This window comes from Neoarius graeffei, chromosome 17 (genome assembly GCF_027579695.1).
Source record: "Neoarius graeffei isolate fNeoGra1 chromosome 17, fNeoGra1.pri, whole genome shotgun sequence".
In the NCBI taxonomy this organism is placed as follows: domain Eukaryota; kingdom Metazoa; phylum Chordata; class Actinopteri; order Siluriformes; family Ariidae; genus Neoarius; species Neoarius graeffei.
In genome coordinates this window covers 36,661,126-36,675,369 of record NC_083585.1, presented here as the reverse complement: position 1 = coordinate 36,675,369, position 14,244 = coordinate 36,661,126, and the positions used below count along the sequence as shown (strand labels likewise).

The window sequence follows — 14,244 nt, the reverse complement described above, 5'->3', positions numbered from 1 at the left end:
CTCGTCTCATTATCTCTAGCCGCTTTATCCTGTCCTAGAGGGTCGCAGGCAAGCTGGAGCCTATCCCAGCTGACTACGGGTGAAAGGCGGGGTACACCCTGGACAAGTCGCCAGGTCATCACAGGGCTGACACATAGACACAGACAACCATTCACACTCACATTCACACCTACGCTCAATTTAGAGTCACCAGTTAACCTAACCTGCATGTCTTTGGACTGTGGGGGAAACCGGAGCACCCGGAGGAAACCCACGCGGACACAGGGAGAACATGCAAACTCCGCACAGAAAGGCCCTCGCCGGCCACGGGGCTCGAACCCGGACCTTCTTGCTGTGAGGCGACAGCGCTGACCACTACACCACCGTGCCGCCGTAGTACCAACAATTAAAGAAAACTACAAGAAAAGTATTTATTTTATTTATTTATTTTTTCAAAAAGCAAAGTTCAGTTGCACTAGTCCTCCCGGAGTGAGCCAAGGGTTGTTGCTAAAACCCAGGATGGAACGGGACGGGACATATCGCTCGGACAGTGACCTCCCCGCAGTTGTTGCTAAAACCATCCCGTTCCGTCCTGGGTTTTAGTAATTGCCTGAGCTGAGCAGTCATGGCGGAATACACAGTATGAAGAAAACGGTGAATGAGTGGAGCAGTCGTCTTATTTCTAACTTAAACACACAATACAAGTTACATGTATTAATCTAAATGCAGGTAAACAATTTTTTAATTTTTTTTAATCCAAATGAAAGTCGGAGCTTACACGTCTGTGTTCTCGCTTCTTGAAGGCTGATCGTTTTGAAACAATCTGACTTTCAGTTGTTCGTTCAGTTCTCCGTTCATTCACTTCTTCCACGTAAGAGCGAGATGGCAGCAATATCCAGTTTAGAAATAAGACGACTGCTCCACTCAATCGCTATTTTCTTCATACTGTGTATTCCGCCATGACTGCTCGGCTCAGGCAATTACTAAAACCCGGGACAGGACAGGACGGTTTTAGCAACAACTGCGGGGAGGTCACTGCCCGAGCGACATGTCCCATCCCGTTCCGTCCTGGGTTTTAGCAACATCCCTCGGCTCACTCCGGGAGGACTAGTGCAACTGAACTTTGCTTTTTGAAAAAAATAAATAAAAAAAATAAATACTTTTCTTGTAGTTTTCTTTAATTATTGGTACTACACCCTCTTTCGATACGGGCTTATAGCCAATACTCTTCAACAGATCGGAGGTCTTGTACAAACCTTCAGTAAAATGTGCAGAGCAGAGGAGAGACCACTTCAGAGGCGCCCAATGTGCCCGTGAACTTCTCGCAAAACGCGTCCAAATCTTTGCAGTTTGAACATTCTTGGGCCATGAACGCAACATAAATCCACCTTCTCTCATGTTGCTGCACCCGCCAGCAACACATCTACGTGGCATGGTGATAAATTAGCTCAAAATGGAGGCTCGGAGTTGCAGTCAGCTGTGTTTTAGTATAGCGGAAATGGCGATGAGACCGATAGACTAACTGCTGTGACGTTATGGATGTCAAGGTCATTCACTCAGACCGCTACCTATATAAATCACTTTAATCGTAAAAATTACTATATTAGATTTATTGTTAACGCTTAAAACTATTCCTGTGCCATTCTTGAGGTCTCAAGGCATTTATAAACGAAAGTGAGGCCATGGCTCTGCGTATATGCTTTAAAGATGGTTACTGTCCCCATGTCTTGAGAGTCACACTTGCTGAGTTCAGCTCCTACAGCTTGTTTATATAAAGTTACACCAAGTCCACTTTTTAACATGGATGCGAGTCTCAGTGCTTGTTCCCAGTGTATCCGACTGCCTTTGCAGTGAAATGACTCAGCTGAATGTGAGACTGTGCTATTATAGAATCATCCATCGTGTCTGAGTGAGAGAACCACTGAGTGTTGTTAGCATTTATGGCAGTCCTGTATATAGATTTTGTTTTTTAAACACAATGTCTTATGTACTTAATTCCAAACATACCCCTTACTGGAACAGACTCGATGATAAGGGGTCTGATCTCGGGTTTGGTGCAAAATCAAGATAAGGCATCTAAAGCTTTATACTACGAGAGTGTTTGTTTATATATTTATGTATGGACTGCATAAGGAAATGGGAAGGCAATTCAGAGAGACTGACTATTGTTTATGACTTTGTATTTGGGTCGAAGGCAAAAAAAAAAATTTCCAAAACAGCAACAAATTATATGAATTGATGTGTTGGCTGTTCCCTAGATATTTTTTGCTAAGAATTCATGTCATAAATATCATCCAGTATAGCAGATAAGCATTAAAATATCTGTACAAAAATAGACACCACCTATAATATGCATTTCTATAAATACTATATATTGCTCCACCAGGAGTGCCAGTTTCTCGCAGGCACAGCGTGGCAGTCTGTTGTTGGGCAGTGACTCAGCAGTGCAGCGTCTTGCTCATGGCGTCTCGCAGTGTCTGAACGGGACACGCTCTCAACTACATGGCTCCTACAGCCTCCCCAAATCCAACAAACACCAACAGATTGGGGTGCGTGCAGATTCACCTCGCGATGCCTATGTGCTACCCCGAGCCCACAGTGCCGAGGATCCTTCTGACCCGGAATCTGAAGAAATCTACACCTATAAGACACCCTCTAATGCCCTCGCCACTGCGCACTTCAACGACCAGCGCCCTCCAGACAACTACGACCTGCCTGGCACACCTGGCTCTATCTACCAGATACCTCGCACATTCGATAGGAACCACAACACTCTGACGCCCAACAGTGCAGATTCGACAGGTGGACCCCCACCACCCAGACCACCAAAACCCAGCCTGAACTCTGAGACACGCTGGGGAAGCCCTCAATCCCTTGGAGGACAGAATGGAGACGTAGCCAATGTATCGGCAATCCCACGGAGGAACACGCTTCCAGCAGTGGAGAACATCAAGCTTCACAGAGGTACTGGACTTAAGAAATGAACAATTTACTGTTTATATACTGTACATTTAAATTAAATTGTATTAGATTTAAGTTTGATTGACATGAAAGCGATAGAAAATAGAAACCTCGTTTCCACAAATACCTCTTTGTTTAGTGTTCAGAGTCGACTGTATCTTAAATCATTTACTAAATTTACGAAAAACGGTATAAGTCACACAAAATTTAAGATGAATGAATTCTATGGATTTATACTAGACTTTTGGATGTTGCCTGCACAATTTTATTAATGAAAAACACAAATTTTATTGAAAGAAATTCAGAATACAGAAAGCGCATTCAGGATAAGAGTGACTGTCCACTATCATTTTTTTTTTTTATTCTATCCATATTCACTGGATATGAGCAATCGCACGTTCTGATTGGCTACTCTACTACTAGGATATCAGCTCATATACTGTGAGTAGAGAAAAACAAAATGGCGGCGCGTTACTGAACCAGCCGAGGACTAAATAAAAACTCTACTTGAAAACAACCCCCCCCCCCAAAAAAAAAAATACAAAAAAGCAATAAAATGTGGAATAAAAGTATTTGATGATAACGTAAATCTTTTTTTTTTCAAGAATTATTATAGCATTTTTCACAAATTGCTCCTGTCATTTCGCTGGTTTGTTTACATTCTCAACGGAAATTATTTTGTCGGACATTTTGTATGAAGTTTTTATTTATCGAATTTGCAAAAAATAAAAATGCTCTTTCTCAAAATCCAGTGAATGTGGATAGAATAAAACAGTTATTCCACTCAATCTCGCCGTACATGGCTTATAGTCAACTTGGCGCTACGGGCCTTGTTGGCTATCAGACTCAAGTTCGTGGAATAACGCTTAAATGCTACATGGATGTACAAAAATCGCATAATAAGGACTGTTCTTGAGTTTTTCAAATCATCTGGGAACTAGTCACACAAGTCACACAGATGCTTTAAGTCAATATGATTCTGGTGTAAAAAGAACTGAGATAAAATGAAAGGGTTTTTAATCTCCAAGACTGTCTTCACGTCCTCATCATGGAAACTGATTTCCTTAAATTCCGTGAAGACCATAGATGATTTTTTTTTTTTTTCATCCAGAATCATGTACTTCAGCTGATAATATCAGGCTTTCACTGCTGTCTTGTTCAGTTATAGACTGGTTCCTTTCCATTCCCCCTTCCGGTATCTTCATCTCGCGCTCTCTCTCTCTCTCTCTTTCTCTCTCTCCATTCACTACTCACATCTGATTTGAAACAGAGGCAATCTGGCTTGTGCCGCTCTGATCTGGAGGGAGGATAATGAAATTCAAGCCATGCATGCGGTCCCAGAGTGGCTCGTTCCGGCCTGATAAGCAGCGAAAAAAAACAAAACAAAAAAAAAAAACAGATGAGCAGGCCCTGTTCTGGGCCTCCATGGTGGCTGTGTGCTCAGTCAGGCCAGGCCAACATGTCTGGAGTAACAGGAAGTGACCTTTTGACCCTGCTGGCTCAATAACAGTCTGTTCATGCACCTGTGTTTGGCAGCCATGTTCCCAGAAAGGATAATCGGAAGGCAATGGAGTGTATGATGTAGTCTCGGGTGCTGACCGTTCTGAGAATTCATTGCGTGTTGCTTTGAAATTTATGCTGGAATTATTTCCCTTTTTTTTTTTTTAAACATCACCCAGGAGTCTCTGTCAGGAATGTTTCAGCAAACTTTATTATTAGAAGCTGTTTGTGAAGAGTTTTTTTATGTTTATGTTCTCTGCAGGATCCTCATTTGAGACCAGCCATCAGCGTCCACACTATTTCAATAACTCTGATCAGTCAGTAGAATCTGTCAATGATGGCTTCAGCTCCTACCTGGTAAACACTCCCCCTTTTTTTTTTTTTTTTTTTAAACCTACATCATCACCTTTTTTTTTAATACAGCATTAAACTCAGAGCAGTGGATATCCTGCAGTGTGAACCGAGTTTGAGTTTCATTCTCACGTCTTTGGGCAGAGAGAAAAAACTCCACTTGCCCGCTCAGACAGCGGAAATTCTGACGACAACTACGTACCCATGAACCCTGGCTCCTCCACGTCACCTCTCAACACTGTCCTGACCGACAGTCCCAAGAACAACTACATTCCCATGAGTCCTGGTCCACACCACTTTGATTTCCCCGGATTCTCTGCCACTCTGCCAGCCAGGAAAGGCAGTACAGCCTCAATGTGCTACCGACCGGGCCGGATGAGTGACATCACGCCTCCACCAATCAACCGCAACCTGAAGCCCAACAGGAAAGGTGAGGAATGCATTTTGATCACTTCAGCTCACTGGTGCCCAATAGTTTACGGTTTGTCAGTAATCAGTTATCTGCATCAAAAGGTAGTGTTTTATGAACATAATCCAAGTATTCAAGTATCTGGCTAGTTTCCTGCTATCTACGAATCACCTAAACATTTAAGGAACATATTCAGTACTACTAATTATTTTAATACTTGTTAATTAATTGTCATTTGTAGTAAAGCCATCACCTCTGGACCTGAGGAACAATGGCATCATTGATGAGCTTCCTTTTAAGAGCCCTGTTACCTTGTCCTGGAGCAGACCCGTGTAAGTGATCTTTAGCCATATTTACTCAATAATTCATAATAGGAATAATGATGTACCTCCTGATCAACGTGTATTTGTTATAGATGAGTCTGATTTTATAACTGTATGGATATAATTTAAGGATCAATAAGGAATCTGTACAACTCTGCATCTTTGCTTATGGATCTCATTTGAAAAAAAATAGGAGAGAACACTCCATGGATTTTTGTTTGATTTTACAAAACCTGCATTTTGTGTTTAATTCCAGGCCTGTTATAAACTCCATGTCCTCACAACACTGTCGACCCATCTCCACTCAGAGCATCACCAGCACTGATTCTGCAGACAGTGAGGAAAATTATGTGGCAATGGTGTGTTTAACCCCATACAAGGGTTTAAATCCCTTTTGTCTATAGAGAATCACTGCCCTTCAGGACTTTGAGTGAGAAAGTAGAGTTTCTGGATTGTGAAAATGCAGATAGCAGGCTGATTAGTGAGCACACCCACCCCAATTTGGACCATTTCCTTCCATTATTAGCTCATCCGGCCGACAGGTGATGAGCTTATGTCATCATGTGTTGTCCGTCCGGCGGCGTCCACATTTCACACTTCTTCTGTCTCAATTCTTCACCGATTTTTATTCTTTTTGGCAGGAAGGTAGGTCTGCCTGGGGTGCATATAGCTTCTACCCAAATTTGCATAATTGCAATTATTAATGAAGATATGGCGTAATTAAGCCCTAACGAGCAGTTTCCACACACATCGCTTCTTCTCCCTCAATTCTTCACCGATTTTGATTCTTTTTGGCAGGAAGGTAGGTCTGCCTGGGGTGCATATAGCTTCTACCCAAATTTGCATAATTGCAATTATTAATGAAGATATGGCGTAATTAAGCCCTAACGAGCAGTTTCCACACAAATCGCTTCTTCTCCCTCAATTCTTCACCGATTTTGATTCTTTCTGGCAGGAAGGTAGGGGTACCCAGGGCGCATATAACCTCTACCCAGACTTGCTTAATTACAATTATTAATGAAGGTATGGACTAATTAAGCTTTAATGAGCAGTTCAACAAAAATCGCTTCTTCTCGGTCAATTCCTCGTCGTTTTGAATTCTTTCTGGCAAATAGGTCGGTATTCCTAGGGTGTATATTGCTTCTATATATAGCTTGCAAGATTTATTGCGCAAGGTGGTCCACTTTAGATCGTTCCTTCTGGACTATACGGGGCCGGAGTGAGCTACACCGTCATTGACTGTCTCGTTAAACTCATGCGTACATTTATGAAAAGAAACCATTTGTCATGTTATGTGGTGCTTTGCTGGCAACAGTTTTGATTTATAGAACAGTTTTCACCAACTTTATCGACAGTTAAGATGCTTGCAGTTGGTCACAGCACAGCCCACCAGTGCATCTTATTCAGGACTGTGAAAATTGTAGGTTTATTTAATTGACGCTGCTTGGAGTAGCACAGTCAATTGAAGCATCCCCTGACTGAAGATTAACTGGTTCTTCAATGACAGAATCGGTCTGCCACTTGCACCGAATTTTCAAGGCTTTAATGTGTGGCCTTCACCAACGTACAGTCAATTTTCAATAACTATCATTCTCTTCAGTGCAAAACTAACACAATATTTACATTCTTGGAAATTGCTTCCTAAATCATATTAAAATGTTTAAAAGGTTTACAGCGGTTCACATGTGTTTTGAACCACATATGGTTCAAAACAACACGTTTCAGCTAACTTTGGCTCACATTTGCCAAAGGATATGCTGTAGATGGTGACGTAGATTTGTTTGTAAAGCTGTTTATTAACAGTAATATGCTGTACCTTCTTATTTCTTTATCAAATTTTATTGCAGTAGTATCATCAAGGCTTTGTCTAACCCTTTTTAAATTATAATTGTGTGCATCTGTAGCAAAACCAAGCATCTACCTCGCCAGCGGTGAGCGGTACCAGCAGCCCTGCTTCTAGGAAAGGTGGGAACGTTGACTACTTGGCTCTGGATTTCCAGTCTGGCTCCCCTGGTCAACATAGAAAGGTAACTTGTACCTTCTCCCCATATAAGGCATTCAGGTTGAAACTGCAAGCCTCGTTATATTATGTATGATGATAGTTATGTACTTGTAGGATGTAGATTTGTTGCTTTGATGCACTCAACATGTATTACTATTTTCAGTCATGTAGGTCCGGTTTTTGTTATTCCCCGTCCCCTACAGTTTGTCACCGATCAATTCCCACCCACCAGCCAGCTCTCCGATATCATATGACCACTTAAAGCTTTGAAACATGAAGACAGCCACATCCATCTTTTCAAACTGCTGCTCATGCTACATCACGGAATCATAACACACTCAGAGGAAAGGGAAATATATGCCCGCTTCCACATACATGAGCTCACATATGCCCATGATTGGCTAGTGTCACTGTGATTGACATGAGGGTATGTGTCTCTCACTCGGACAGCATGGCCAACTTGAACTTTTATACAGTGTTAGTTTTTACCATTTGATTTACACAAACTCAGGGATGTGATTTTTCCGCGAATTCGCGGAATTCCGCTTTTTTCACCTCAAAACTTGGAAAAAAAAAGTTTCCGATTTTTCCCTCAAATCCACATTCGTATCCTATTCGTTCCGACTTTGTTTGAAAGATGGCAGCCTCGGATTTGCATCTTTACGCCTCGATCACGGAAGCTGCCATCTTTCAACTCTTTGTTTGAAGCGAGCGCATTCATTGGTTGTTACAGAGCGATGGGCCAATCATGTACCTCGTTTCATCTCATTGACGCAATTACGTCATTGAGATGAAACGAGGTACGTGATTGGCCCATTGCTCTGTAACAACCAATGAACGCGCTTGTTAGATAGCTGTACGTAAGCTCGCTTCAAATAAAGAGTTGAAAGATGGCAGCCTCCGTGATCGAGCGTAAAGATGCAAATCGAGTTAAAGAAATCGACAGAATAGTGAAAAACAAGTCCCGCTGGGAATGGTTGGAGAAAGAGGTTGCTACAGACGTTGGACATGAGACTGTGAGACATTTGTTCAGCGATTTAGTTCTTTGGGGAGAGGGCAGAGGTCTCTGGCTGTCAAGTTTGGGGATACTGGGACCTCCCCTGCCCGAGCTACAAGCGTCCAAAGTCGGGCTGGAGCCCGGGATAGAAACAAAACCTAAGCGCAGCGCTGCGGCTCGCCTCGGGGCGAATTACGTCCCAAGGCGCGGGGCTAGCGGGCCCTGCCGCGCTGGTTCTTGGGGGGGGTGAGTGAGTGTGTGTGTGTGTGTGTGTGTGTGAGTGAGAGTGTGTGAGAGTGCGCGCGAGTGAGAGTGAGTGAGAGAGAGCGCGAGTGAGAGTGAGCGAGTGAGTGAGAGAGAGCGCGAGTGAGAGTGCGCGCGCGAGAGTGAGAGAGCGCGTGAGAGAGTGCGCGCGCGAGTGAGAGAGAGCGCGCGCGAGTGAGTGAGGGAGAGAATGAGCGAGAGTGTGTGTGTCAGAGTTGCATGTTGACCATTAAATTGGCTTGAATTTGTTAATCATGACAAGTTTTTTCTTGTGTGTTTGCTTGCCATTTTAGTACAATTTTTAAGTCAGAAAACCCCAAAACCCAGGAGCTTCGGGGGGCTTCCCCCCCTTGTCCCCCCACCAGGGTGCTGCCCTGGACCAGCTGGGGTCCTACGGCCCCCAGACCCCCGGCTAAAATTTTCAGATAATTTCACCAGCCCCAAATCACATCCCTGCAAACTGTCTAACATTTAATAATAATTTCAATTTATACAGCGCCTTTCTCGAAACCCAAGGTCGCTTTACAATTATAGGGAGGGGGAAAAAAAACCCTCCACCAAATAGAGGTCAGGATGTCATTCCAATGGTGTAGCAGCCACAGTCCCACCAAAAGGCGCACGAAAACAAGTTCCGCACAGTCGCCGCGCCGCCGCCAGGCAACATCACTCGGAACACCATGCCATGGATCCACAAAGCGAGCACAGAAGCACCTCCACGCAAAGCGCTGGTATGTCCCAAACCGCCTGCACAGCCACCACGACGCCACTGAACAACATCGCTCGGAACATCACGCCAAGCACTAAAGCACTGCTGCACAGAGCGCTGGACAACAACGATGTTAAAATGAGCAACAAGCTCACTGCAGTCCATAGCTAGGATAATATGTTTTAAACTTTGTTTAAACGCGGACCCGGTTAGTTTCTCCTGCTAACTTACTCCACGTCACTGACTAGCAGTTTTGTTTTTTCCTATTCACAATTAACTTCACAAAAGTTGATTACACAAAGAGGCAGAGATTTGTTGGTTGCATAAGTATGGATCACCAACTTGGACCAATACTTGATAGAACCACCTTTGGCTTCAATTAAAGCTACAAGTCTTCTGGGATATGTCTCTGTCAGCTTTGCATTTTAGGTTCTGATATTTTTCCCAGTCGTCTTGGCAAAAAAACTCTACCAGATTGGATGGAGATCATTGGCAAACAGTAGTTTTCAGGTCTTGCCACAGATTCTCAACCTAATTGAAGTCTAGTTTTTGACTGGACCGTTCTCAGGTCCTTCGAATCCAGAGTAGCTTTGTCAGTATGCTTAGGTTCATTGTCCTGTATGAAGGTGAACCATCATCTCAATCTTAAGTCTCTTTGAGATCAGAACAGGTTTTCTTCTCCGATTGTCCTACGTTTGGTTCCAGCCATCTTCGCGGTTTCCTAGTCCCTGATAAAAATGTCCCTATGATGTGTGGAAAATGCTTATGTAAGGGACTATAGGAGAAAACTTGCTGGAAAGAGAAGTAAATTGTCTGTCAAAGGTCATCTCAGTATAGAAAGATGTCTGCAAGACATTTATCCTATCTTGCAATATCCTATCAGCCTTTCAACACTTGTACCCAGTTTCGTATTTACAAATCTCTGATGTCATTTGTGTGATTCACTAACAGTACTGAAATAGTTCAGAACTGATGAATGGTGAAATGTTGACTCTTGTTCCTTTTGGTCACTTGGCTTATTTCGTCCTTAATCTCTCACCACAGCCTTCAACGTCTTCCGCGACATCAGATGAGAAGGTTGACTATGTCCAGGTGGACAAGGAGAAGACACAGGCCCTTCAGAACACCATGCAGGAGTGGACGGACGTCCGGCAGTCCAGTGAGCCGGCCAAAGGCATTAAATCCTGACAGAATGCTAACATGCTAATTCTGGCAGCAAGATGAAACACACAATGCACGTGGGCCTCCTTATCGCTTTGTTTTCCATCAGACTGGTGTGCCATGACATAAGGGATTTTTCTTCCTTCAACAAAACTCACAAGATTCAGCGATGTTCTAACATGGAACCCAAAGCCATAACAAATCCTTGGTTGTATGAGGAAAAAAATAGCCATTAATCATCAAGGAACTGCCTTGCTTGTTAACTATGGACAGAGATTAATGCCATAATTTTTATAAATTGGTGTATCATGATCCATCAGTATGGGATGCATCAAAATGTGCTTCAGTATGCACATAAAAATGCCTTGTGTCTTATAAATTGTTTGATGTAAAAAGATAGGTTTTCTATCTATACAAATGCCTCATACATTCTAAGATGCAGTTTGACATGCTTTCAAACACTTTCCTTTTGCTGTTCTCATAGTCCGTGTCATGCCAGTGAGACAATGACATTGTAAAATGGCATTAACCTCAACCGGCTAGAGCTCTTGCAGGCTTGCTGACTACATTTTGTTGGCCGGATCGTCTACACACACAGCGTGATAATAAATATTCAGACATGCAGCTGATTGATACTAAGGCCTTCTCAAGTAGAGCCAATAAGATAATGGCATTATAATACAAGCAACTAGAATTGTTGTAAAGTTACGAATATTAACTTGCTAAGATGAAGTATGGTGAAGATATGGCAAATGGAGATTAGGTTAAAATAAACAGGAGCATCCGACTTAACGTGAAGAAAGCATTCTGTTCATTTTTGTCAGGCTAGAAAATATTTATTCTTAATCTTTATGACTAAAAACAACATCATTTAAGCCACAAGCACTCGTTCTCAGGAACTGAACGTAAATGCTGCTTCCTGTGGAAAGGGAGGGGGAATCAACCAACCCGCAGGTTAGAGGCGTGATGCAGTGCCACAATCTGTATCTGGTTAGTGCTCCAAATATCTCTATCGAAGTATTCTGATTTAAACAAGAAGTGGGTATTGTCGAAACTAGAAAGGGTTTTTCCTTCCATCCTTCCATCCATCCACTCAATCATTATGCCACTGGAAACACTGCAGAGCTTTGGGGGGGACCCAGAGGTAAAATTTGCCAGACTGTCAGCATGGCCTTTGAATTCTGGCCCTGACAGTTCCTCAACCTCTGTTACATCAGTCGAGTTCATAATTGACATCAACTAGAGAGGTGTGAAGGATTTTTTTTTTTAAATCCTGAAACTTCATTTCAAAAAAATATAAACTAATATGAACAAACCACTGCAATTCTACTTTGGCAGCTGCTAAGGATGAATAAATCCTGCACGTTCATTTCATTGTCTTTGTTTTTTCCCCGTCAGCATCATATTTGACCAGCCCACATGAAAGTAAATACATTAAATAAATAAACAATCTGTGCAGTGCTCCTCCTATTCGTATCTGTTTACAATGCGTTATCTCAATGCGAGTACTCTGTTACATCCCCATCACTGATTGATTGATTGATTGATTATATATCAAGCGAACTTTTCATAGCATTACATAAAACCAGCTCTGGTTAAATACTACGAAGTCTGACGTAATTACTGTCCTGTGCTAACAAACATAGATAAGCTGACCTTAGCACCTTTTAAGGATAATCTCCAAAATGCATCAAAACCAATTTTACATTGAAGAACAATGACAATATTTAATACGTGAAAAATTAAGTATATGAACAGAAGGCAACCCATGTATTGACTAATTCAACAACAAACGATCACATATATTTTTGTGTAAATAACAATTTACAAGACACAAGGTGCAGATAGATTTATCTGTAAATAGTGAAACACATTTGAGATGTCTCCCCGATTACTGCTGATGCACGTGTTTATCAATACCACGAATCTTTCTGCTTTTAAGCTGATGATTCCTTTTTGAAAGAAAATAAGAGATGCGAACCTCAAACAGTGCAGTTGCAGCATGAGTTGCATGCAGTTGCCATTTTATTTGGGAGTGCAATATGAGCCACAGATATCATTGATTGGTGGAAAGTTCTCTCCAAGTACAGTGCCATCGATACTAAGAAACGGGCACTGCATGAAATTTAAATAACTATGTTCTTTTCAGAGTTGAATGGGCTTACAATAACAATTTCCCGTCAAACTGAATTGAAGTCTGATGTCTGTTGGTTGTTTGTGGGAAAAACAGAAGGATGAAGAACATTTTTACCAATGACTGAGCAAACATGACTCAGCAAAAAAGAAAAAAAAAGGCAAAACATACCGGTGTGTGGTGTAAAGAACAAGCTTTTCAATTTGTGAAACTATATTCAAGCTATGTAGCTGAGTTGTGTATTGAGAGATCTAGCCATGCAGATTTAGCTTAGCGGTGCATGTTCGGTCAGGACGATGATGAAAACGGACTGCGCGTTCTCTCTGTAGAGACTTAGCAATAAATAGAATTAGATTGTCCTTGCCAAATGTTTTGCTAGCGGACGGAATTATTTCTTTCAAGATTTTGGTTTTCAGTTATGCCTCGGATAAGGTACACTACCGTTCAAAAGTTTGGGGTCACCCAGACAATTTTGTGTTTTCCATGAAAAGTCACACGTTTATTTCCCACCATAAGTTGTAAAATGAATAGAAAATATAGTCAAGACATTTTTCTGGCCATTTTGAGCATTTAATCGACCCCACAAATGTGATGCTCCAGAAACTCAATCTGCTCAAAGGAAGGTCAGTTTTATAGCTTCTCTAAAGAGCTCAACTGTTTTCAGCTGTGCTAACATGATTGTACAAGGGTTTTCTAATCATCCATTAGCCTTCTGAGGCAATGAGCAAACACATTGTACCATTAGAACACTGGAGTGATACAGTGGTGCTTGAAAGTTTGTGAACCCTTTTAGAATTTTCTATATTTCTGTAGAAATATGACCTAAAACATCAGATTTTCACACAAGTCTTAAAAGTAGATAAAGAGAACCCAGTTAAAGAAATGAGACAAAAATATTATACTTGGTCATTTATTTATTGAGGAAAATGATCCAATATTACATATCAGTGAGTGGCAAAAGTATGTGAACCTTTGCTTTCAGTATCTGGTGTGACCCCCTTGTGCAGCAATAACTGCAACTAAACATTTGCGGTAACTGTTGATCAGTCCTGCACACCGGCTTGGAGGAATTTTAGCCCATTCCTCCATACAGAACAGCTTCAACTCTGGGATGTTGGTGGGTTTCCTCACATGAACTGCTCGCTTCAGGTCCTTCCACAACATTTCCATTGGATTAAGGTCAGGACTTTGACTTGGCCATTCCAAAACATTCACTTTATTCTTCTTTAACCATTCTTTGGTAGAACAACTTGTGTGCTTAGGGTCGTTGTCTTGCTGCATGACCCACCTTCTCTTGAGAGTTGTTCATGGACAGATGTCATGGACAGTTCAGTTCATGGACAGATGTCCTGACATTTTCCTTTACAATTCACTGGTATAATTCAGAATTCATTGTTCCATCAGTGATGGCAAGCCGTCCTGGCCCAGATACAGCAAAACAGGCCCAAACCATGATA

General features: G+C 42.1%; 1 protein-coding gene across 3 annotated transcripts in view; it reads left to right on the top strand.

Moving 5' to 3' along the window:
- gab2 (GRB2-associated binding protein 2) overlaps positions 1-13,630 on the top strand; it is a 118,752-nt gene extending 105,122 nt beyond the window's left edge. For 2 of the 3 annotated variants that reach the window (XM_060944147.1, XM_060944148.1), the window contains exons 4-10: positions 2,366-2,943; positions 4,703-4,797; positions 4,936-5,221; positions 5,442-5,532; positions 5,780-5,882; positions 7,428-7,550; positions 10,537-13,630. In XM_060944147.1, the coding sequence (XP_060800130.1) occupies positions 2,366-2,943; positions 4,703-4,797; positions 4,936-5,221; positions 5,442-5,532; positions 5,780-5,882; positions 7,428-7,550; positions 10,537-10,680 (1,420 nt within the window). In that variant the 3' untranslated portion in view covers positions 10,681-13,630. The remainder of the gene's footprint in view (positions 1-2,365; positions 2,944-4,702; positions 4,798-4,935; positions 5,222-5,441; positions 5,533-5,779; positions 5,883-7,427; positions 7,551-10,536) is intronic. The other variant, XM_060944146.1, reaches the window with a different exon arrangement.
- Positions 13,631-14,244: the final 614 nt, after the last annotated feature.